A 26,694-nucleotide genomic window follows, 5' to 3' on the forward strand; every position below is an offset into this window, starting at 1 on the left:
CCCCCGGACAAATACCCCCCGGACAAATACCCCCCGGACAACTACCCCCTTAGGACAACAACCCCCTTAGGACAACTACCCCCGGACAATTACCCCCCGGACAATTACCCCCTAGGAACAACCTGACTCTGCAACAGTGTATAATAGGTAGTTGACCGGGGGGTAGTTATCCTAAGGGGGTAGTTGTCCTAAGGGGGTAGTTGTCCGGGGGATTGTTATCCTAAGGGGGTAGTTGTCCTAAGGGGGTAGTTGTCCTAAGGGGGTAGTTGTCCGGGGAGTAGTTGTCCGGGGGGTAGTTGTCCTAAGGGGGTAGTTGTCCGGGTGGTAAACATCCGGGGGGTAACTGTCTAGGGGGTAGGTGTCCTAGAACCACTGTATTGCATTAATCAAAAAATAAATAAATTATAGAAATTTTCCCAAATTGTTTTCAATCTAATTTAAAATCACAAATTGCATATGCAAAATTAAGTACTAATAATTCTAATGCTTTAAGTAGTCCGCTATAAATATAAGCCTGAAGGATTGACATTTTGCTTCATGCACCCACTTTTATTATTGGGATGAAAAACAAGGAAGAACCAAAACTTCCTTGATTTGTTTTAACATAACAGAATTCCAAGCTAGGAATATGGCTAGCCTATGATTTTCGTACATTACCGATGTTTACTAGCTGTAGGCCTACAAACTCAGCCTATAGGCTAGGCTTTAAGCCACCATCAATGAGTGGACATTCAATGTGAGCTACTTTAGGTAGTGCATTGTTTTCTCTTTTACCATAGAGTATACATTTAAGACAAGGAATGACCTGGTTTAATGTTTTCATGGTAAAATATATGCATTATTTTTTTATAAATGTTAACAATTGTAGGGAAGTTTTGAAGAACTATAAAAAACTAACTTCAGTTCTCTTCTGCTTCTTTTCTTCTTTCCTAACTTTCTTCTTGGTAATACTACCTGATTCTGAGTGACTTTTCTCTGCTTCTGCATTGAGGATGGAACCGACAGTTGTAATAAGCTGTACAGCTGATTGTGTATCTCCATCTGTAAGCAGCTGATCTAACCTGGAATCTTCTGCCGTGGTCATTTCTAGTGCTACATCTTCAATGTCTTTACCTTTAACAACTTGTTGGGGCATCACCTAGGGAAGATCAATACAATTATACTATAAAAATAATTGTTAGCAATTGTTTAAAAATTGTTTAATGGTTTCCTATTTTCATTATTTTTCCTATTGTCACATTATTTTGTATTAATTTATTTATTATTCAAATGTACACAAATCAGAATAAGAAAAAAACATGAATTGCTTGCGATTTACAAAATCAAATACAAAAAAAACATTACAAAGTGATATATAAAAAGTAGGTCAAAATTGTACATGAGCATCAACTTATTGGCCTCCATAATAAAAAAAAAGAAGATCTTGTCATGTTGACGAATTATGTCATCTTCGTGATAATCTGCACAACAATCTTATTGTGTTATCCGCGTAAACCAAACATGTAAGTATGAAAGTATGTCATACACTTATATAGTGGTGAATTGTGCCTATTGCCTACAGTAAATACTGTGTAGATGAAATTACGGGACCTAATTATATTCTAATTTTTTACAAACAAATATAACCAGAAAATAAAGATAAACAATTAAGATACCTTAACATCCAGAAAAGTGTCCGTATATGCTCCATATGCATCTAAAACTTTTATATTTAATTTGACCATATAGTTATTTTCATCCCGTCCAATTGGTAGTAGTGTTGGAGTAAAAACAGGATCAACACCATAGTATATCAAATTACCTAATCAAACAAGTGTGCAATAAATGTCGTGATTCCCATTGTTAAAATATTTCTAACTATCTCAGAATTAAGCAAATTTCACTATGTCCTATAACACTATCATTTTTTATATTTGTGTAGTATGGCAGCGCAACATGGTATAAGCATTCTTTCCCTTCACTTGAATTAATTGTTAGTTTGTTTTTTTTAGTAGGACAACCATTAAAAACTAAACCAAGATGAAATTACTAAACTTAAATTAATGAAATAGGGCTGCTATCACAGTCATTAGAACCAATTAACCACAAACAAGAAAGGCATACTGTATGCTATCTAAACAACATCAATTCAAATTTCAATTCATTGTACTTACGAAAACTCTGCCCACACCCAAATGAAGCCGCATAATTAATATAGTACTTCAATATCAATCAAGCCCTTGCCGAAAGTGGGAGGTTAAATAAAAATCAATTAAAAATTAAAAAGTATGATATAAATTAAATACACATATTTACCATCTCCTGAGTGGTCTTTCAACGAGCTGACCCCTGCAACCACTTCAGCACCTGTCTCAGCATGCACCACATAGTGTAGCGGAATATCATCATCATGGAATTCAAGACACTGAATTGCAAATAAAGTTGATAGCACAATGCCTTCAGTCGGCTTGACAGAACATGTTCCACCTCTAGGCCGAGCATTTATTAAAAACATAAACTCTGAGTAGCTGGATGAACCACTCCAACTTCTAACTAATATTAAAATACAATATTACTATTATTATTATCACTACAATCAACATCACCACAATGGTCAATGCCAATGTCATCATTATTACCAACAACAAAATCTAGGATAGCTTAGATGATGAATACCCTGAATGAAGTCTGGCCCGGCTCTAGCCTGTTTTAAAAATCTTGATTCTCAATAATTCGTCAACGACACCACAAAGTAAAACTAATCGCATAGTCATTTGTCATAACCATGCGTTTCACGAAAAACACGGTTTAGTCGAGAGCTTCACAAAACACATAATTTTAGCTTATAGAAATTTGCATTTATGTTTTATTTACACATCTATAAAGCTAGACAATTCAGCTATTAAAAGGTGTCATTTTATTGTAATCTTGTTAATTAATGAACTAGTATGTTAAGGCTAAACATAAAACACAAAATCCATTTCACGCGCGTAGTGTCTGTAGCCACATTAGTGGTGTCGCCGACGAATTGATCACACAGTTTTTAAACTTTTGTAAATGTATTTATATAAATTATAATTAAATTATCTTCTTCTTCTATTTTAAGGAGCAAACTTCATAGTTGAAGGCCGCTCCACTAAGGGTCCCATTGTGACATCGGCAGCCAACTACGGCGCCAATACGTCTGTCCACGACAGTGTGTGTATGAATGAACTAGTACACCGGGGTAACCCCCTACTTATCTCGAAAGATGTACTAGGTTCTTTAAAGTGCACATGAGCCAGATGTACACTGGACCTACGGTTTATAGTCCTTATCCGAGAATTATATGTACTACATTCCCAGAAATACATCACGACACCATCCTCTACCATGATTTTTGAAAACTTTATGCGAAGAAGTCATACATCTAACAGATTGTTCAGACATGTTCTCAAATTTGCAAGTTGCTGTATGTATTCCCATCTGTCATTCTATTTTGATATGAAAAGTGGCTACAGTCATGAACTACAGCTATGAATGCTCACTCACTGTTAGAAAAAACACTGGTCCGCTGACCAATGGCCAGTTAAATGTGTGGTGGACTAGTTAAATATTCAAATAACAAGTCCGCTTGACCAGTTACAATTTTAGTAAAATCTGATAAAATGTCAATAATTTTACTCAATTCACCTAGAGCTTCACAATTTCCTTAAGCCTTGTCTACACCATCAAACTTTTTTGACAAATAAAGTTTGATAGTGTAGACAAGGCTTTCATATATATATATATATATTTCATACCTGAACTAATGTAATCTAAGATTGATTTTCTGTACCTCGTTTTTAGTTTTTAAAAAAAGTTAATGTTCAGGTATGAACAGTATTTTGATTGTTAATGTTAAGGCCAATATTCTGTGTCAGAGAAAAAGAGTGGAGTTCCAGTAAAAAAGAAATTTACTGGTCCTCTTGTCTAGTTAAAAAACCTTAATGTGAAGACCACTGCTCACTGGCTAAACTCAGAGCATGAGCAGCCCAATGCAACTACCCAATGTTACAGAGTCCCTTTAGGAGTGCTAAACCAGGGGTCTCTTCCTGTGTTACGCCACAGGATATGACTGAAATAGGAATAACACTATCAACAGTACTTACTTGTTAGTCGCAAGGTGTATATTTCAGAATTTTCAGCATTAAAAACATTAGCATGAAGTGAAAGATAGGCATTGACTTGACTTGTTGTGGTATCATGACCCCATACCAATTCTTGTTTCCTGTTACTTGTACTCTTTGGTATGAAGTACCACAAGTAAGAAGGCCTTGTAAACTCTGTGCAATCACCACATTTACCAGCAAGGATCAGTCTTTCTGAAGGGTTCAAGAATGTCTCACAGTTCATTGTGCATCTAGTAACAATAAAAAAGAAAGTGTTTCACTTTGATGAACAACAGATCTGTTAGCCTCACTTTGGTTTATTGGAAAAACTATTGAACGGATAATAGGGAACAGTTGTTACACAGTATGAGCAATTTGGTTTTAGGTGTGGACGATCTTGTGCACAGCAACTGTTGGACATGATTGGACTGGAAATATCTTGAATTGCATTTGGCTACATATAAGGTGATTTGTTATGCCAAGTGTGTGCAACTTGGCAGGCCAGTTGCAGATGTTGGTAAAGGTAAAGGTATTTGTCATCAAGCTTAACTGGAAATTGAGGAAATTCGGATTATAGGCCCTCCACGGACCCACGGCAGCTCCAGATCATCACACTGGGAGACGATTCCCTACTCTTTGCGAATAGTGTACCAAGTTCTTTCATATGCACTACTGTATGTACAGGACCAGCGGCTTTACGTCCCATCCGAAGCACAAGGCAATGAGAGTAAAGCATCTTGCCTAAGGATACAGTTAGTATGGTACAGACAAACAAGGTCATGTGAGCTGCTCACGAAGAGAGGATCGGTCTCTTTAGATTCTATGTCGTGATTGACTGCTACTACTAGACTAAACTATAGGTAGCAGACTAGAGAGCTAGATCCATACTGTTGCTTCAGTAAAGTAAGTAGTATATTTTAATGAAATTTCATACCGGCTGGGGACAAAAGATTTATGTTCCTTGAGTCTGTCACCGTGTGTCCTATGTAAAAGTCAAGACAATTAATTTCATAAACCAAACCTGACTTTTTTTGTGTGGGGTGAGATCTTTTGTTTCCTTAGAGTGCTATGTGGTTTAAATAAAGTGGCTATACCATACGTTTTATAAATCCGCTGACATTTTTGTGATAAGCCATCCACAACAGGAAGAGTAACAAAGGTTTTGTTGTTGGTAACGTACGTCCTCTCCCCCCCCCCCCCCCCCCATTATGTTCAGGGTGATTGGACTTTTTTCGTTTGGCTAAGTCAAAGATCCACTTGCGATATATCCACACGGTCCTAAGGCTGTGCGTATATGATTTACCTCCTTCTTTCTTTCAATCTGTTTAATGACAAATTTGTCATTTCTTCTGAAGAAGCTGTACAAGTAGGACAGCGAAACTGTCAAGCATGTTACTTTCACTAATTTTTTGTTTTTTTTACAAATTCATGAATATTCAAAATGAGATGAACATTTTTAATCACAGTATAAAATCTCATATTTACAATTTCTGAAAAAAATAGCATTATTGGTGAAAGACTATGAGCTCAAGTCGAACGGCTGAGGAACGAGTCAAATGGCTGAGCGTTTAAGGCAAGGGGCGCTGTTTATCTTTTGAGCTAACAATATAAAGACGATGATAATTTTTTTCATTTTTAATGTTTATACAAATTTTATTCTAAATGTTTTTTATACAATCAGTGCAATAGGAGACCTACTAGAAAGTGATTATAAGTTCGCTTTTTAGGAATCCTGTCTCTGCCTGGTTTTGTGTGATGTCTTCTTGTTCTTTGTCCACATTTTTTATATTGTATTTTTATGGAGACAAAATAAATGAAATGAAATGATAATATTAAAAAAAACTGAAGTGTAAATCTAATGGACTTCAATGCAATGCAATCCTATGCTTTGGAAAGTATTAATAAAGAATGCATATTTAAGGAAAACTGTATGGTAATATCAAAGGTATGAAGGATACAAAATTGGCACAACTAAATTACAAGTTTTTGCATAAATATTACCTACAAATCAAAAGCTATGTATCTGGAAATTATAAGATAGTAAAAACTGTACACATTGTGATATAGCTGAAGATGAACAACAAATGTAAAAAAAGTAAAAGATTCTTATTGTTAAAAGATGAACAATTATATCTTTTAAGAAACTTGTCCTTGGTAGCAATACTTGTTAATAAATGTTATCTACTCTCAATTTATAGGCACAAAATCATTGCTGAGTTACAAAAACCACAAGTATCTTTTAAATGTCATTTAATCTATAGAATAAAATGTGAAATATACAAGAAAGGGTAAAAAAGATGGGAGTGAAATACAGAATATGACCACTATCAATTTAGTGCAGATTAGGGTTTCAACCTACTCCGAGATCCCCACATCCTTGCCTGGGGCCGCAAGGCGCCAGTTTACCATGGTGTGCCACGAGGAGGCGGAATGAGAGTCTTGATTTAGCAGAAGCTATATACCATCAGGAAGGACTTACGCACTCGGCCTTCTTTTCACTCAGATGATTTAGGTGGCGGCTGTAGCTGAAAGCGAGAAGCAAAAGCAACTACACTACGCTGCAGCACTAGACGCTATACTAAGCCCTGTGTAAAAACACCACACCACACCACAGCAACAAGCGACCGTCCAATATCTTGAACCGCCTACATGCAGGATTGGAACAACCAGCTTCCAGTGACATCTTCCACCTGCCGATCTTGGCCCTTTCCCATCGCTGCAATGGGGTTTTAAAGTGGAGTACAGTGTGTGCAGTACTGTCCCCGCTCCTTTAAACCCAGGGTTGATCTGCCATAGCCTAGAAAAACTTGGACGGTGACAGCGAGGTCCTTAGGTCGTAGGTGTTATGTCAGAGTGTCCTTCTCCTAGAAGAATTGCCGTAATCACGGCTAACAAGCTTTATCTGCCCAAGTTTGGAATCAGAGTTTTTCTTCTCTTAGCCTTTGCTTCATGAGCTTTATCCGCAAGGCAGCAGGTGGTTGGTTAGTGAGTGCCAGGACGTGTCCACACGCCGGTGGGCCTGCACACTGCACCTCTGGGGCCCAACCTACTCTGAGATTCCTCTTTTCCATTTTCTTCAGCATGATGCTCCAAAGAGCCACCGCAGATCTTGATGACGAAGATGGTGTCTACGTACGTTACCGTACCGATGGCAGCCTATTCAACCTCAGACGACTACACACAAAAACTTCAGAGCAACTGTTTCGAGAGCTACTTTTTGCTGATGATGCTGTCCTTGTTGCACATACAGAGACAACACTGCAACGTCTGACATCCTGTTTTGCAGAGGCTACAAGCTCTTTGGTCTGGAAGTTAGCCTGAAAAAGACAGAAGTTCTCCACCAGCCTGCACCTCGGACAGAGTACCGTCCCCCTCACATCACCATCGATGAGACCGACCTGAAACCAGTACATCAGTTCTGTTACCTGGGATGTACCATCTCCTCAGATGCCAAACTTGACAGAGAAATTGACAACCGACTGGCAAAGGCAAACAGTGCTTTTGGTAGGCTGTACAAAAGACTCTGGCACAACAAACACCTAAAGAAAGATACGAAGATCAGCGTATATAGAGCTGTTGTAATGACCACCCTCCTGTATGGTTCTGAATCATGGGTCCTGTACCGTCACCACCTCCGACTCCTTGAGCGCTTCCACCAACGTTGTCTTTGCACCATCCTGAACATCCACTGGAATGACTACATCCCCAACACCGAAGTCCTCTTAAAAGCTGATGTAACCAGTATTGAGTCCATGTTGATGAAGATGCAGCTACGTTGGACAGGACACATCTCCAGAATGGAGGACCGCCGATTACCAAAAATAGTACTATACGGAGAACTATCTTCCGGTCATCGAAATATAGGAGCCCCAAAGAAAAGATTCAACAAGACAACCTGAAGAAAAACCTAATTTCTGGTCACATTAACCATAACCAATGGTCCACCCTAGCCAAAAACCGTGTGGCCTGGCGGCACACCACCCACCAAGCGATCAACTCCTTTGAAAACACACGCAGGATAGCCCTTGAAGAAAAAAGAAAAAAGAGAAAAAACTTAAATGCTGAACCACAACCACAAGAGTTGCACCCGACATTCCTCTGCAGCCGTTGTGGACGGACATGCCTTTCTCGCATCGGACTTGTAAGCCACAAACGAGCATGTGACAGACGTGGACAAACCCCTTCATAAAATCTTCGTTCGCGAAGCAAAGCCAAGAAGACGAAGGGTTTCAACCTAGAATAAGGTAATCCTATTTGTTTGATATAGTAGGCCATTATAGTGCTACCTGAAATCATAACATGGTACTGCGAGCAGAAAGGATGGAACGTTAAATCAATTACAAACTATTCTTGGATCAGCTATCTCCACATTACAGTGCAACTTGAAACTTGGCGCTGTGAACGGAGAGATGGGAACCTATTGCAGGGTTGGCATTCCTAATGTGATCGGGTTAAATGCGAGGTGTTTCGTCCTCCGAAACCTATCAGTTTATTGTGCCCACGGTGCATTTTTTTTAGTTTATTAGTAGGCAATTCCCTAGGCTGTATCACCTGGTGGGATACTAGGCATGGCTGCTGTTGAGCTGTATTTACCACTAATTGTAATCTTGTTTTTAGTTTTAACATCTTTTTCATCTGTCAGTGAGGTTTTTCATCTTGAGAAATGTTATTGTCTGTGCGTAATATATTGTGTTAACTTCACAGTGGCATTATCGCACTCCTTTCTTTGCATTGGGGTAAGGTTTAGTGGTAAGTGTTGTTTTAACAACTGTATTGACGTCTTTTGTTGGTATGACGTGCTGAGGCGAGCAACACGTTTGGCTGAGTGCTCGGAGAAAAACAATATATATATATAAAATATATTTCCTCTTTTTTCTTACCAGACAAGCATAGTAGCTACAATTGTTAAATACTAGTACATGCTTCTTGTAAGCCTTAAACATGAATACTAGAAATAACAACAAGAAAAAAAACAACCGAAGGATGTAAGCCTAACCAGTGTCATACAAATACTTCTACCGAGGCGGATGACGCTCGCGAAGGTCAGGCGGTAACCTCAAACCTAAACCGGCCTAGCGAAACCAGCGAAGCATACCAGTCCATTCCAGACTGTAGTGGCAGCTGGCGGGGAAGATGTTAATGAGTTCCAAAGCTATGTAAAGGCGACACTTGAAAAAATCCTCAAAAGACAAGTGGAAATCAGACTGGATGCTGAATGCTGACAACTTTAGGCGTGATATTACTTTTTTTTTTTTTTAAAACCATATTTAATGAGGGTGATCCATCCAGCTATTGCTGATCATTAGGGACCCTCAGAGGTTCACAAGACAAACATATACATAAGATGCTCTACATAAACAAAGTCTTATTACAAGTCTTTGGGAGTGGAGTAATTTGGTCCTTAGAAAAAATCCTGACATGTGACGTGACTTGAACCCAGAACCCTTGGAGTGGTAGCCAAGCATCATAACCACCAAGCCACAACTCCACTCCACTAAATCAGTTGATTTTCAAGCAGAAGAAATTACGAAGCTGAAGGCTGACATGTTACGTGTGGATGAATTTACTACCCAACAAGGGCTTACGATTGACGGTCAAAAAGACAAGATTGAAAATTTGTACAGAGATATGAATAAGTTGGAGAGACATTCAAACATGCAGAAACCATTGTGCAAAATATATTACATGACATGTTTGACTTGGAGGATATTGTGGTTGAGCGAGCTCATCAGGACGGGAAGCTCTATATTGGAAAGGATTCGCGACCACGCCACATTCTCGTGAAGTTCCTGAGTTATCAAGATAAAATTACCATAATGAGAAATAGGAGAGAGAAATTAGATGGGAGCGTGTACTTTATTGTGGATGATCTTGTGCGTTCTGACTTGAAGGAAAAAACAAGTATTCTGATAAAGTTAAGAAACTGTACGAGAAGGGTGTGCGACTTTGATTTTTTGCTGGAGAATGGCGTGATAAACAAGGTAAAAAAGCACCATTCTACTAACTGATGATTGATAGTGATAACATAACATTTAACATTATTAAAAAATTGTCTGTTTCAGTGAACAGTTTCACGTTTGTGTCTTATTATAATTTAATGTAGTAAATAATGGTGTATACAATTTATGCTTTACTAGACTATATGAAACCTATATAATTAGTCCCTTGGCTATTGTTATGGCGTAATAATATTATCTAAACCTGATAAGATTAAATCAAATAAATTTTTTTCAAACAAAATTTTCCTCCGGGCAGCACATGCCTGTTCAAATGACGTCACACAGTATTTTATTTATCTACTGCTGTTGGACAGATTTTAACAAGATTTTAAACTATTCTTTTAACAGTTGCATGTTTCTTTGATTTTTTCTTTTTTATTTAGTATATTAATCGCATTAATTAAAATTTTTCATTAAACTTTTTTTGATACAATTATTAGTTTATTTTGTACTGGTGAAACCAGGCTTAAAGCTTTATATTGAGCTTATTTGGTCTTTTCCAGGCTTTGCATCTTTTATTAGTTATCCGCATACTCCTTGTAACTGTCCTGTTTCATCATCTTTTTTTTTTAGTTATCCGCTTAGTAGCGGATAACTCCTTGTGATTGTAGTGGATCAATATTTTTTTTTTCTGTATTATTCTTATTTCTTTCCCGTTTTTTTGTGGCTCACGTATCTCTAAAATGTGTAAACATAATATTTTATAACTTTGACAACATGTGGGCATTTACGTGAAGTTGTGCACCTCCTATTTTGAATTTTTTTTTTTATTTAATCGGTATATAAAAATATATTACAAAACGACAGTCAAAGACTGAAATGAATTGTATTACAAATAAATAAAAATTAGTTAAAATTGCTATAAAAATAGAAACATCTTATTAAAATTAGATATCGCACCCTAAAATTATAAACCATAGATGAATAAAAAACCTTAAAACATTCACTTATTACATATCTAAAAAAGAGCTAGTGATGCCTATTAATTATATCCACCATGGTGGGAACTGGAGACGACCTAAAGTCTGTTGGTTTTATGTCTGTGAAGTTGGTTAATAGTTCCTAGTTCCTAGTTCCTTAATCAAATTCAATTAAAGGAACAGTCACGTCACAAATATTTTTAAAAACAGATTTTAATACGTAATAATTGTTTAATTGAGTTGTTATTGCATCAACATGTTAGCCTTGACCTCCTCTACATCTTCCGGTCAAAGTTCAATAACATTTTATTCATTTACACCCTCTACGGCGAATAAGTAACTGGCTTTACGAACATTATAACACTTGACCTGTAAATGTTTTCAAAATATTTTGGTATGAATCGATCACCCTTGACCTACTCTACCATTTGCCACTACAGTTCCGCGAACTTTTTTTCGTCTACGCCCTCTACGGCGAATAAGTAACTGGCTTTACGAACGTTATAACACTTGACCTACTTAATTTTTTCAAAATGTTTTGGTATGGATCGATCACTCTTGACCTACTTTACCATTTGCCACCCCAGTTCCGCGAACTTTTTTGCATCTTCGCCCTCTACGGCGAATAAGTAACTGGCTTTACGAACGTTATAACACTTGACCTACTTAATTTTTTCAAAATATTTTGGTATGAATCGATCACCCTTGACCTACTTTACCATTTGCCACCCCAGTTCCGCGAACTTTTTTGCATCTACGCCTTCTACGGCGAATAAGTAACTGGCTTTTACGAACGTTATAACACTTGACCTACTTAATGTTTTCAAAATATTTTGGTATGAATCGATCACCCTTGACCTACTCTATCATTTGCCACCCCAGTTCTGCGAACTTTTTTGCATCTACGCCCTCTACGGCGAATAAGTAACTGGCTTTTACGAACATTATAACACTTGACCTACTTAATTTTTGCAAAATGTTTTGGTATGGATCGATCACCCTTGACCTACTCTATCATTTTCCACCCCAGTTCCGCAAACTTTTTTGCATCTACGCCCTCTACGGCGAATAAGTAACTGGCTTTTACGAATGTTATAACACTTTACCTACTTAATTCTTTCAAAATGTTTTGGTATGGATCGATCACCCTTGACCTATTTTACCATTTGCCACCCCCCAAAAAAATTAAGTAGGTCAAGTGTTATAACGTTCGTAAAAGCCAGTTACTTATTCGCCGTAGAGGGCGTAGATGCCAAAAAGTTCACGGAACTGGTGTGGCAAATGTTAAAGTAGGTCAAGGGTGATCGATTCATACCAAAATATTTTGAAAAAATTAAGTAGGTCAAGTGTTATAACGTTCGTAAAAGCCAGTTACTTATTCGCCGTAGAGGGCGTAGACGCAAAAAAGTTCGCGGAACTGGGGTGGCAAATGATAGAGTAGGTCAAGGGTGATCGATCCATACCAAAATATTTTGAAAAAATTAAGTAGGTCAAGTGTTATAACGTTCGTAAAGCCAGTTACTTATTCGCCGTAGAGGGCGTAGATGCAAAAAAGTTCGCGGAACTGGGGTGGCAAATGGTAAAGTAGGTCAAAGGTGATCGATTCATACCAAAATATTTTGGAAAAAATATATAGGTCAAGTGTTATAACGTTCGTAAAAGCCAGTTACTTATTCGCCGTTGAGGGCGTAGACGCAAAAAAGTTCACGGAACTGGGGTGGCAAATGGTAGAGTAGGTCAAGGGTAATCGATCCATACCAAAATATTTTTTTTAAAATAAGTAGGTCAAGTGTTAAAACGTTCGTAAAGCCAGTTACTTATTCGCCGTAGAGGGCGTAGATGCCAAAAAGTTCGCGGAAATGGGGTGGCAAATGGTAAAGTAGGTCAAGGGTGATCGATCCATACCAAAACATTTTGAAAAAATTAAGTAGGTCAGGTGTTATAACGTTTGTAAAGCCAGTTACTTATTCGCCGTAGAGGGCGTAGATGCAAAAAAGTTCGCGGAACTGGAGTGGCAATTAGTAGAGTAGGTCTAGGGTGATCGATTTATACCTAAATATTTTGAAACAATTAAGCAGGTCAAGTGTTATAAGGTTCGTAAAGCCAGTTACTTATTCACCGTAGAGGGCGTAGATGCAAAAAAGTTCGCGGAACTGGGGTGGCAAATGAAAGAGTAGGTCAAAGGTGATCGATTCATACCAAAATATTTTGAAAAAATTAAGTAGGTCAAGTGTTATAACGCTCGTAAAGCCAGTTACTTATTCGCCGTAGAGGGCGAAGATGCAAAAAAGTTCGCGGAACTGGGGTGGCAAATGGTAAAGTAGGTCAAGGGTGATCGATCCATACCAAAACATTTTGAAAAAATTAAGTAGGTCAAGTGTTTTAACATTCGTAAAGCCAGTTACTTATTCGTCGTAGAGGGCGTAGATGCAAAAAAGTTTGCGGAACTGGAGTGGCAAATGGTAGAGTAGGTCAAGGGTGATCGATTCATACCAAAATATTTTGAAAAAATTTAGCAGGTCAAGTGTTATAATGTTCGTAAAGCCAGTTACTTATTCGCCGTAGAGGGCGTAGATGCAAAAAAGTTCGCGGAACTGGGGTGGAAAATGGTAAAGTAGGTCAAGGGTGATCGATCCATACAAAAACATTTTGAAAAAATTAAGTAGGTCAAGTGTTATAACGTTCGTAAAAGCTAGTTACTTATTCGCCGTAGAGGGTGTAAATGAATAAATGTTAATGAACTTTGACCGGAAGAAGTAGAGGAGGTCAAGGCTAACATGTTGATGCAATAACAACTCAATTAGACAATTATTACGTATTAAAATCTGTTTTTAAAAATATTTGTGACGTGACTGTCCCTTTAATTGAATTTGAATAAGGAACTAGGAACTAGGAACTAGTAACCAACTTCACAGACATGCTGGTTTTACAATGAGGTACTTCTAGAAAGCGGTTGAATCTGAGAGACCGAGCTGGCTTATGAAGAGGGGGAAGTATTTCTCTAAACAGCTCGGATTTTAATAAGCCTTCCCCGAAAGACAACACCAGTTTGTTTCTTCTCTCAATAAGAGTAGGTAAACCAGTAACAGACAATGCATGATCATAGCACAAATAGTTGTTACCTAGCATGATTCGCAATGCTCTCTTTTGTACCTTTTCAATAGACTTGGACATATCCTTAGTGATAGCGCCATGCCAAACAGGGGCAGCATATTCTAAAATAGGTCTTATATAAGCCATATAAACAGTCAACAGATCATTAATTAAGATTCCAACTTTTTTCAAAATGCACAAGGAAAATAAATGTCTAGAAGCTCTAGACACAATATTATTAGTGTTAAGTTCCCATTTCAGGTCATTTTGAATGATTACACCAAGAAGCGTCATGTGATCAACTACTTGTAAAATGGAACCACTCAGACTAAAAGAAGGCGATGTAATATCGTCCGACTTGTCCTTAAGAAAATTGACAACCAAGATATGGCATTTGGAGGGTTTGGGTATCATGTTATTGGATGAACACCAAACACTCATCTAATCATCTAACAGGGATTGCATGGAAGGCAAATCACCTTTGCGAACGACCTCCCCAAGGGTGAGGTCATCCACATATTTCCATCGTCTGCAGCAATCAACACAAGCATCGTTAATAAGTACTAGGAAAAGTACAGGGCCAAGCAATGTCCCCTGAGGGACACCACAAGTCAGTGACTTGGAAGATGACAAAATCCCAGCAAACTTGGTGTTGAGAGAACGGGAAGTGAGAAAGCTGCAGACGATGGGAATTATGGACGACCTCACACCCAGTTCAATTAACTTTATAATAATAACATTATGATCAACACGATCAAAAGCTTTAGTAAAGTCAGTGGCACATAGGTTCACATAACATTTACCCTTCTCAACATCTTTGAGTGTAGAGTCAATAAGACTAACAAGATAGTGAGTTGAGGAAGCCTTTTTCCTACTACCAAATTGACGAGAATCTAATTTACCCTTAATATCTTCAAGAATCCACTTAACAATAAAAGATTCAAAAACCCTGGCAAGAATATAGGTAAGGGAAATAGGTCTAAGGTCAGAGACAGAACTAGCATTCACAGTTTTAGGAATGGGAACTGCAGTAGCCCTTTTCCAAAGGTCGGGGAAAACACCATCCTTCAATGCATGATTGAAGATATCCGCAACAGGCTCAGCAAGTTCAGGAGCAAAATCTCGATATAATTTAATAGGGGGTTCATCTGGATGGCCAGCTTTGTTAGGCTTAAGATTACAAAGGGCTTTTAGGACCTGACCAGCATATATTAAAGGTGGTGGCCCAGGGGCTGGGAGATAAGCAGGCAAATCGTTTAAATTAAGAGGAGGGATGGCATCACAAACACTAGAGAAATGGGCATTAATCTCAGAGGCAGTTTCAACTTTGGACAGCCCAGGCAAGGTGAAATTAGAATTTTTAGTCTTAAGATTACATAGTTGTTTAATACCTTTATGCCACATGACAGGGTTGTTACGTTTAAGACTTAATAAGGAATTACAATAATATTTGTTTTTTGCCTTTCTAATACAATCTTGGACTAAGTTGCGAATTGAACGCCACTCATCCGTTCTACCAAACCTACGAAACAAAGTTTGTCTAGAGTCAATTAATCTTCGAATCTTGTCGGACATCCAGGGTTTGTCAGCAGTGCGCTTGTTCCTAATCAGCACAGGAAAGATCTTGTTAAAAGCACCATTCAAAATTGAAGAGAACATTTTGGTTTTTCGATTGACGTCCTCAATATTCAGCACATCATTCCACTCATGGGTTGTAACACATTGACCAAAGGACAAAACAGAGGAGTCACGATATGGCTGAGAACGCACTGATAGACGCTTGTGCTGAGGTAATTCAATCAGTGGTTCCAATAGGATGGCATTATGGTCACTCCGACCCAGTGGCGCTAAGCGTTCCGGAAGATGGTAAAGATCAGCACGACTCAAAAATATCTTGTCCAACAGGGCATCCTTTCGCGTAGCGAAGTTAACAACTTGCGACAGTCCAACATTCACTTCCAGCTCAGCTAGATCTAGGTCATTAAAGTCACCCAAAATAGCAATAGGAGCAGCGAAATCCATAGAACGAATGTTATCAATTGTATCAACAATGTGCTCAATCAACAAATCCGCATTAGCGGCAGACGGTGGATAATAAATAGCTCCAATATAAAAGTGACTATACCTTGATTTGACTTGCCTGGAATAGTTGTCTTTATCCAAAAGCATTCGAAATTACAGCTACCATGTGTAATGCAAGATTCACAGACAAAATCATCACCAACAAAAATAGCAACACCACCACCTCTCTTGTTGCATCTATTCTTCGTGAACTTTTTAAAACCGGAACAATTCACAAAATCAATAGTAGCATCATTCAGTCAAGTCTCTGTTAACACAGCTATATCGACTTTGAATTTGGTGGCTTCAAATTCGTCAATCTTATTTTTAACAGAGCGGGCATTAGCAAGGAAAAGTCTAGGACAGGAAACTCCTGATCTAATGAATGACGTCAGAGTTGCACAACGTGACTTACGCACGATTTTATGATTTTTAATGATTGATCATAGCTTAAAAACTAAGCGTAATTTTTTTTTTACCCTTTATGAAAATTTAAGTCATATCAAGGGCAAACTTTTAGTTAACTAAGAATGGTGTGTTTTACAAGAAGTTACGCGCGCACACGCATTTAAAATTTAAAAATGCGCAAAATTAATTTCTAATCAACTTTCTACGCTGATCATGACATTTTGAGCATGTCAAAAATTCTCACGCGCCCGAAAATTTTTACGTGTGCGGTGCGCATGTAGCGTAAAAACATATTTTCTTCACGTGATTTATGTTTTTCTAGCACTTTTAAACAATTTTGACTTAAAATCACAAAATTTTTTCAAAATTATGCCTTTTTTTAAACAGTCATAGTTTCTAAACTAAACGGTGAAAGTTGTTTTTATTACATATTCTGGAGGTTGATGAGTTGTAAATATCGAATAATGTATTAATATGGCTAACCGGACATTGTGACGTCATCGTATGGCCACGCGAATATAAAATTTAGGATTTTTTTGTCTTTCGTAATAGGTCATAACATTTAATAGAGCGCATCTCCACTTATCCATTTTCCATTTTCACCCCGATTTTGATATTATCTATTGCCAATCGGATGTTGTGACGTCATCATATGGCCAGTTAAATAAAAAAAGTAGTATTTTCATATTTTGCGTCATAGTTCATTACATTTAAAAGAGTGCGCATTAATATTTCACGTATTTATATTTCTTCTACACGTTAACATGTTGTTGCTGAGATAATTTCCTTGCAAAATTGCTACCTTCGCATTTCATTTTTTAAAACCGTCAACATGTTAAAAATTGCAATAAATAGCGGGTCCCGTAATTTCACCTATTCTACATGTACACTGTATGTGATACGGATACAGATTATACTGTGTATACTATATATGAATCAAAACAATAGAATTCAGCAATAACAACATATTCTTCAGTTCAGGTCATAATGCCATAATCTTTTTCTGTGTGTAATATTTTTAATATATGTAACATCATTTCAAATTAAAATAACGTCATACGAACACGTTGATTTAGACCATTTGCGCGCGTTTTAGTTGCAAAAGTGACAACATATTGTCATAATTAAGCCTATTTTTAATCTATTATAGCTCCTCAGGATCATCCACGACCCCCATTTTTTAAAATTTAATATGTAAGCAGATATGTTGTAGATATGAATTCATGCAGAACCTTTACCACTCGGATGTTATGACGTCATCGTATGGCCACACGAATGTAAAATATAGGATTTTTTACTCTTTCGTTATTGCTCATCACATTCAACAAAGCGCACCTCGCTTATACGTATTCCATTTTTCCCCGAAATTTTAAAATTGTCTATGTCAATCAACTATCTTTCGCATGAATTAAAAATATTTTAATTTTTATAACATCATCATGTCTAAAAACGTAAATAACGTGGGTCACTTATTTTCATCTTTACAGTAAATTTCAAACTGTTATAGCTCCTCAGAATAAAAAGTGATAATCATGATCAAAACGTTTTCTGGAAGCTATTGGATTGTAGATACGAATTGATGTGAATATTTTGCCAATCAGATGTTGTGACGTCATCATATGGCCAGTTGAATTCAAAAAGTCATATTTTCATCTCTTGCGTAAAAGTTAATTGCGTTTAAACGAGAGCGCATCCCACTTTTACGTGCCCAAAATTCTTCAAATTTGTTTTAATATTAATTTTTAGATAATTATCTTCTAAAATTGTTATCTTTATATGTCAATTTGATGACGTCATCGTGTTAAAAATTGGATTTAAAAGATGGGTCTCGTAATTTTGTCTATGCTACACTGTATATAACATATACAGTTTATTCTGTAAAATACTGTAATATGGTGTATGCTACATAATAGGTACAATTCAGCACTGTAAACATATTTATTTCATGTCATAGGATGGCATAATAATTGTCGAGGTTCATATATTTAAGTATGTGCATGTTGCGTTTGCGCGGATAACCCGAACTCGTCAAAAGTGACGAGTTCAAATCTAGTTTTTCTGTATTATTCTTATTTCTTTCCCGTTTTTTTGTTGCTCACGTATCTCTAAAATGTGTAAACATAATATTTCATAACTTTGACAACATGTGGGCATTTACGTGAAGTTGTGCACCTCCTATTTTGAATGACGTCAGAGTTGCGCAACGTGACTTACACGCGATTTTATGATTTTTAATGATTGATCATAGCTTAAAAACCAAGCGTAATTTTTTTTTTACCCTTTATGAAAATTTAAGTCATATCAAGGGCAAACTTTTAGCTAACTAAAAATGGCGTGTTTTACAAGAAGTTACGCGCACACGCGCATTTAAAATTTCGAAATGCGTAAAATTAATTTCTAATCAACTTTTTACGCCATTCATGACATTTTGCGCATGTCAAAATTTCCCTCGCGCGCGAACAATTTTACGCGTGCAGTGCGCACGCAGAATGAAGATCATGTTTTTTTCTATTAAATTGTGATTTTCCAGCCTTTCATAGTCATTTTTAAAAAGATTGACATCATTTCAAATTAAAATGACGTCATACGTACACGTTGATTTAGATCATTTGCATGCGTTTTAGTTGCAAAAGTTACAAAATATTGTTAAAATTATGCCTATTTTGAATCTATTATAGCTCCTCAGGATCAACCGTTACCCCCAAGTTTTTTAACTTAATATGTAAGCAGATATGTTGTAGATATGAATTCATGCAGAATTTTTTCCTTACGGATGTTGTGACGTCATCGTATGGCCACACAAATGTAAAAAATAGGATTTTTGTCTCTTTCGTTATTGCTCATCACATTCAATGGAGCGCATCACGCTTATCCGTCTTCCATTTTCTCCAAGATTTTAATATTATCTAGGTCAATCAACTATCTTTCGCATGAGTTAAAAATATTTTCATTTTTATAATGTCATCATGCCTAAAAATTTAAATTACGTGGGTCATTAATTTTATCTTTACAGTAAATTTTAATCTGTTATAGCTTGTAAGAATAAAATGTGATAATCACGATTAAAACGTTTTCTGGAAGCTATTGGATTGTAGATACGAATTCATGTGAACATTTTGCCAATCAGATGTAGTGACGTCATCATATGGCCAGTTGAATAAAAAAAGTCATATTTTCATATTTTGCGTCATAGTTCATCACATTTAAAAGAGCGCGCATCTATATTTTACGTATCCAAATTTCTTCTACAAGCTAATATGTTGTTGCTGAGATAATATCCTTCCGAAATTGTTATTTTAGTGTTTCATTTTGATACCGTCGCCATGTTAAAAAATGGAATAAATGGCGGGTCCCGTAATTTCACCTATTCTACACTGTATGTAATATGTATACAGATTATACTGTTTATACTGTATATACTATATGACACAAAATTGACAGAATTCAGCACTAACAACATATCATATTCTTCAGATCAGGTCATAATGCCATATCTTTTTCTGTGTGCAAAATTCTAACGTATGACGTGCACGTGGCGTTTGTCGTGCGGATAACTAACTCGTCAAAGTGACGAGTTTCATGTCTAGTTTTTTTTTCAGTTATCCGCATTTAGCGGATAACTCCTGTTAACTGTCCTGTTTCATCATCTTTTTTTTTTTTTTTAAGTTATCCGCATTCAGAGGATAACTCCTTGTAACTGTCCTGTTTCATCATCTTTTTTTTTTTCTGTATTCTTCTTTCTTTCTGTCATTTTTGTGTCACGCGTAACTCAAAAACGTGTAAACATAACATTTTATAACTTTGTCAACATGTGGGCGTTCACGTGAAGTTGTGCACCCGCTATTGTGAATGACGTCATAGTTGCGCAACGTGACTTACGCGCGTTTTTATGAATTTTGCATATTTAACATAGATTGAAAACCATATAACATTTTAATTTGAAACTTAGAAAAAGTTTAAGTTATATCTTGCGCTAACTGACTGTGAGAAAAAAATGGCATGCTTTACACGAAGTTACGCGCGCACGCGCGATTAAAATTTCAAAATGCGAAAAATCAATTTCTAATCAACTTTCTACGCGTTTTATGTCATTTTGAGCATGTCAAAAATTCCCACGCGCGCGCATATTTTTATGCGCGCGGTGCGCACGTAGCGTTAAAAACAATTTTTTCCGCGTGATTTATGTTTTTCCAGCCTTTTCAAGTAATTTTACCAACTTTTAAACAATTTCGACTTAAAATTAACGTCATACCAGCACGTCGAATTGGATAATTTACGTACGTTTTTGATGAAAAAGTTCAAAAATTCCTTAAAATTTGTCAAAATTATACCTTTTTTAAAACAGTCGTAGTTTCTAAACTAAACGGTAAAAGTTATTTTTATTACGTATTCTGGAAGATGATGAGTTGTAGATATCGTATCATGCATCAATATTGCTAACAGGACATTGTGACGTCATCGTATGGCCATGCGAATATAAAATATAGGATTTTTGTATCTTTTGTCATAGAGCATCACATTTAATAGAGCGCATCTTCGCTTATCCGTTTTTCATTTTAACCCAGATTTTGATATTTTTTAGGTCAATCAACTACCTTTCGCATGGGTTAAAAATATTTTAATTTTTTTGACGTCATCATGTCTAAAAATGTAAATAACGTGGGTCACTTATTTTCATCTTTACAGTAACTTTCAATCTGTTATAGCTCGTCAGAATAAAAAGCGGTAATCATGATTAAAACGTTTTCTGGATGCTATTGTATTGTAAATACGAATTCATATCAAAATTTTTCCAATCCGACGTTGTGACGTCATCATATGGCCAGTTGAACAAAAAAAATTGTATTTTCATCTTTTGCGTCATAGTTCATCACATTTAAAAGAGCGCGCATCTATATTTTACGTATTCAAATTTCTTCTACATGTTAATATGTTGTTACTGAGGTAATATCCTTCCGAAATTGCTATCTTTGTGTTTCATTTTGATACCGTCGCCATGTTAAAAATAGGAATAAACGGGGGGGTCCCGTAATTTCACCTATTCTACACTGTATGTAATATGTATACAGATTATACCGTTTATACTGTATATACTATATGACACAAAATTGACAGAATTCAAAACTAACAACATATCATATTGTTCAGTTCAGGTCATAATGCTATAATCTTTTTCCGTGTGCTATAATCTTTTTCCGTGTGCTATATTCCAACGTATGACGTGCACGTAGCGTTTGTCGTGCGGATAACTAACTCGTCAAAGTGACGAGTTCAAATCTAGTTAGTTATCCGCACTATGGCGGATAACTCCTTGTAACTGTCCTGTTTCATCATCTTATTTTTTTTTTTTTTCTGTATTATTCTTCTTTCTTTCTGTCATTTTTGTGCAGAGCGTATCTCTAAAACGTGTAAAGTTAACATTTTATAACTTTGTCAACATATGGGCAATCACGTGAAGTTGTGCTTTCCTATAATTGAATGACGTCAGAGTTGCGCAACATGACTTACGCGCGTTTTTATGAATTTCGCGTATTTAACATAGATCGAAAACCATATAACAATTTAAATTGAAACTTAGCAAAAGTCTAATTTATATCGTGCGCTAACTTTTTGTGCACTAAAAATGACATGTTTTACACGAAGTTACGCGCGCACACGCGTTTAAAATTTTACAATGCGAAAAATCAATTTCTAATCAACTTTCTACGCGTTTCATGTCATTTTGAGCATGTCAAAAATTCCCACACGTGCGCAAATTTTTACGCGCGTGGTGCACACGTAGCGTTAAAAACGTCATTTTTTCGAGTGATTTATGTTTTTCCAGCCTTTTCTAGTAATTTTACCAACTTTTAAACAATTTCGACTTTAAATTACGTCATACGAGCACGTAGAATATGATAATTTGCGCGCTTTTTTGATAAAAAACTTCAAAAATTCGTCAAAATTAAGCCTTTTTTTAAACAATCGTAGTTTTTAAACTAAACGGTAAAAATTATTTTTATTAAACATTCTGGAAGTTGATGAGTTGTAGATATCAGATCATGCATTAATTTGGCTAACTGGACATTGTGACGTCATCGTATGGCCACGCGAATATGAAATTTAGGATTTTTGTATCTTTCGTCATAACTCCTCACATTTAATAGAGCGCATCTCCACTTATCCGTTTTCCATTTTCACCCCGATTTTGATATTGTCTAGGTCAATGAACTATCTTTAGCATGAGTTAAAAATATTTTAATTTTTATGACGTCATCATGCCTAAAAATTTAAGTTACGTGTGGCATTAATTTCATCTTTACAGTAAATTTCAATCTGTTATAGCTCGTAAGAATAAAATGTGATAATCACGATTAAAACGTTTTCTTGAAGCTATTGGATTGTAGATACAAAATCATGTGAAAATTTTGCCAATCGGATGTGGTGACGTCATCATATGGCCAGTTAAATAAAAAAAGTCGTATTTTCATATTTTACGTCATAGTTCATCACATTTAAAAGAGCGCGCATCTATATTTTATGTATCCAAATTTCTTCTACACGCTAATATGTTGTTGCTGAGATAATATCCTTCCGAAATTATTATTTTAGTGTTTCATTTTGATACCGTCGCCATGTTAAAAAATGGAATAAATGGCCGGTCCCGTAATTTCACCTATTCCACACTGTATGTAATATGTATACAGATTATACTGTTTATACTGTACTGTACTATATGACACAAAATTGACAGAATTCAGCACTAACAACGTATCATATTCTTCAGATCAGGTCATATGCCATAATTTTTTTCTGTGTGCAAAATTCTAACGTATGACGTGCACGTGGCGTTTGTCGTGCGGATAACTAACTCGTCAAAGTGACGAGTTTCATGTCTAGTATTTATTTCCTACCTTCCACCCTTCTACTCCATTTTTTGTGTCACGCGTATCTCAAAAACTTGCACACGTAACGTTTCGTAACTTTCTCAACATATCGCCATTCACGTGAAGTTGTGCAGCGAAGGTTTTCACGACGTTTGCAATTGCGCAACATGATTTTTGCGCGATTTTATGAATTTCGCGTATTTAACATAGGTCAAAAACCAAACAACATTTTTAATTGAAACTTAACAAAAGTTTAATTTATGTCTTGCGCTAACTGACTGTGGAAAAAAATGGCATGTTTCACACGAAGTTACGTGCGCACGCGCGTTTAAAATTTAAAAATGCGAAAAATCAATTTCTAATCAATTTTTTACGCGTTTCATGTCATTTTGAGCATGTCAAAAATTCCAACGCATGCGCATTTTTTACGTGCGCACACGTAGCGCAAAAAAAATCATTTTTTTGCGAGATTTTGGTTTTTCAAGCCATTTCTCTATAGTAATTTTACCAACTTTTAAACAATTTCGACTTAAAATCACGTCATAGGAGAACGTAGAATTGCACAATTTGCGCGCGTTTTTGTTGAAAAAGTTAAAAAATTTGTGAAAATTATGCCCTTTTTTAAACAGTCATAAATTCTAAACTACGTGGTGAACTTTTTTTAAATTACATATTCTGGAAGTAGATGAGTTGTAGATATCGAATCATGCATGAATATGGCTAACCGGACATTGTGACGTCATCGTATGGCCACTCGAATATAAAATATAGGATTTTTGTCTCTTTTGTCATAGTGCATCACATTTAGTAGAGCTCATCTCTACTTATCCGTATTCTATTTCCTCCTATTTTTATATAATGTCTAGGTCAATCAATTATCTTTCGCATGATTTACCATTTTTAAATTTGTGATGACGTCATCATGTTCAAAAGCGTCAATAACTTTGGTCACTTATTTTCACCTATTCTGAACTGTATATAGTACGTATAAAGCTTATACTGTATATGCTGTAACAGCATTTGGTATAGCCCAAATCAGTTATTTCCTACCTACTGCTATAATGTAGCAGGCCAAATAAGACTAAGTACTGATTGGCTATTTGTGATAAACAAATAGGTCCAGGGACCTATAGTATAGTATAGTAGTCATAATAATCTTTTTCTGTGTGCAATATTCTAACGTATGACGTGCACGTGGCTTTTGGGCTGCGGATAACCTAACTCGTCCGTAGTGACGAGTTCAAATCTAGTCTGTATTCTTCTTTCTTTCTGTCATTTTTGTGTCACGCGTAACTCAAAAACGTGTAAACATAACATTTTATAACTTTGTCAACATGTGGGCGTTCACATGAATTTGTGCACCCGCTATTGTGAATGACGTCATAGTTGCGCAACGTGACTTACGCGCGTTTTTATGAATTTCGCGTATTTAACATAGATCGAAAACCATATAACATTTTAATTTGAAACTTAGAAAAGGTTTAAGTTATATCTTGCGCTAACTGACTGTGAGAAAAAAATGGCATGTTTTACACGAAGTTACGCGCGCACGCGCGTTTAAAATTTCAAAATGCGAAAAATCAATTACTAATCAACTTTCTACGCGTTTTATGTCATTTTGAGCATGTCAAAAATTCCCACGCGCGCGCATATTTTTATGCGCGCGGTGCGCACGTTGCGTTAAAAACAATTTTTTCGTCGTGATTTATGTTTTTCCAGCCTTTTCAAGTAATTTTACCAACTTTTAAACAATTTCGACTTAAAATTAACGTCATACCAGCACGTCGAATTGGATAATTTACGTACGTTTTTGATGAAAAAGTTCAAAAATTCCTTAAAATTTGTCAAAATTATACCTTTTTTAAAACAGTCGTAGTTTCTAAACTAAACGGTAAAAGTTATTTTTATTACGTATTCTGGAAGATGATGAGTTGTAGATATCGTATCATGCATCAATATTGCTAACAGGACATTGTGACGTCATCGTATGGCCATGCGAATATAAAATATAGGATTTTTGTATCTTTTGTCATAGAGCATCACATTTAATAGAGCGCATCTTCGCTTATCCGTTTTTCATTTTAACCCAGATTTTGATATTTTTTAGGTCAATCAACTACCTTTCGCATGGGTTAAAAATATTTTAATTTTTTTGACGTCATCATGTCTAAAAATGTAAATAACGTGGGTCACTTATTTTCATCTTTACAGTAACTTTCAATCTGTTATAGCTCGTAAGAATAAAAAGCGGTAATCATGATTAAAACGTTTTCTGGAAGCTATTGTATTGTAAATACGAATTCATATCAAAATTTTTCCAATCCGACGTTGTGACGTCATCATATGGCCAGTTGAACAAAAAAAATTGTATTTTCATCTTTTGCGTCATAGTTCATCACATTTAAAAGAGCACGCATCTATTTTTTACGTATTCAAATTTCTTCTACATGTTAATATGTTGTTACTGAGATAATATCCTTCCGAAATTGCTATCTTAGTGTTTCATTTTGATACCGTCGCCATGTTAAAAATAGGAATAAACGGGGGGGTCCCGTAATTTCACCTATTCTACACTGTATGTAATATGTATACAGATTATACCGTTTATACTGTATATACTATATGACACAAAATTGACAGAATTCAAAACTAACAACATATCATATTGTTCAGTTCAGGTCATAATGCTATAATCTTTTTCCGTGTGCTATATTCCAACGTATGACGTGCACGTGGCGTTTGTCGTGCGGATAACTAACTCGTCAAAGTGACGAGTTCAAATCTAGTCTGTATTCTTCTTTCTTTCTGTCATTTTTGTGTCACGCGTAACTCAAAAACGTGTAAACATAACATTTTATAACTTTGTCAACATGTGGGCATTCACATGATGTTGTGCACCTGCTATTGTGAATGACGTCAGAGTTGCGCAACGTGACTTGCGCGCGTTTTTATGAATTTCGCGTATTTAACATAGATCGAAAACCATATAACATTTTATATTGAAACTTAGAAAAAGTTTAAGTTATATCTTGCACTAACTGACTGTGGGAAAAAAATGGCATGTTTCACACAAAGTTACGTGCGCCCGCGCGTTTAAAATTTCAAAATTCGAAAAATCAATTTCTAATCAACTTTCTACGCGTTTTACGTCAGTTTGAGCATGTCAAAAATTCCCACGCGCACGCATATTTTTACGCGCGTGGTGCGCACATAGCGTTGAAAACAATTTTTTTTCGCG

General features: G+C 36.2%; 1 protein-coding gene across 1 annotated transcript in view; it reads right to left on the reverse strand.

The window, feature by feature from the left end:
* LOC144838320 (polycystin-1-like protein 2) overlaps positions 1-26,694 on the reverse strand; it is a 54,349-nt gene that overhangs the window by 18,604 nt on the left and 9,051 nt on the right. The window contains exons 2-5 of the mRNA XM_078693657.1: positions 4,110-4,360; positions 2,296-2,532; positions 1,656-1,801; positions 899-1,138 (exon numbers count right to left, since the gene is read on the reverse strand). Coding sequence (XP_078549783.1) covers positions 899-1,138; positions 1,656-1,801; positions 2,296-2,532; positions 4,110-4,360 — 874 coding nt within the window. The remainder of the gene's footprint in view (positions 1-898; positions 1,139-1,655; positions 1,802-2,295; positions 2,533-4,109; positions 4,361-26,694) is intronic.

The sequence above is a fragment of the Antedon bifida genome, chromosome 3 (genome assembly GCF_963402885.1).
Source record: "Antedon bifida chromosome 3, ecAntBifi1.1, whole genome shotgun sequence".
In the NCBI taxonomy this organism is placed as follows: Eukaryota; Metazoa; Echinodermata; class Crinoidea; order Comatulida; family Antedonidae; genus Antedon; species Antedon bifida.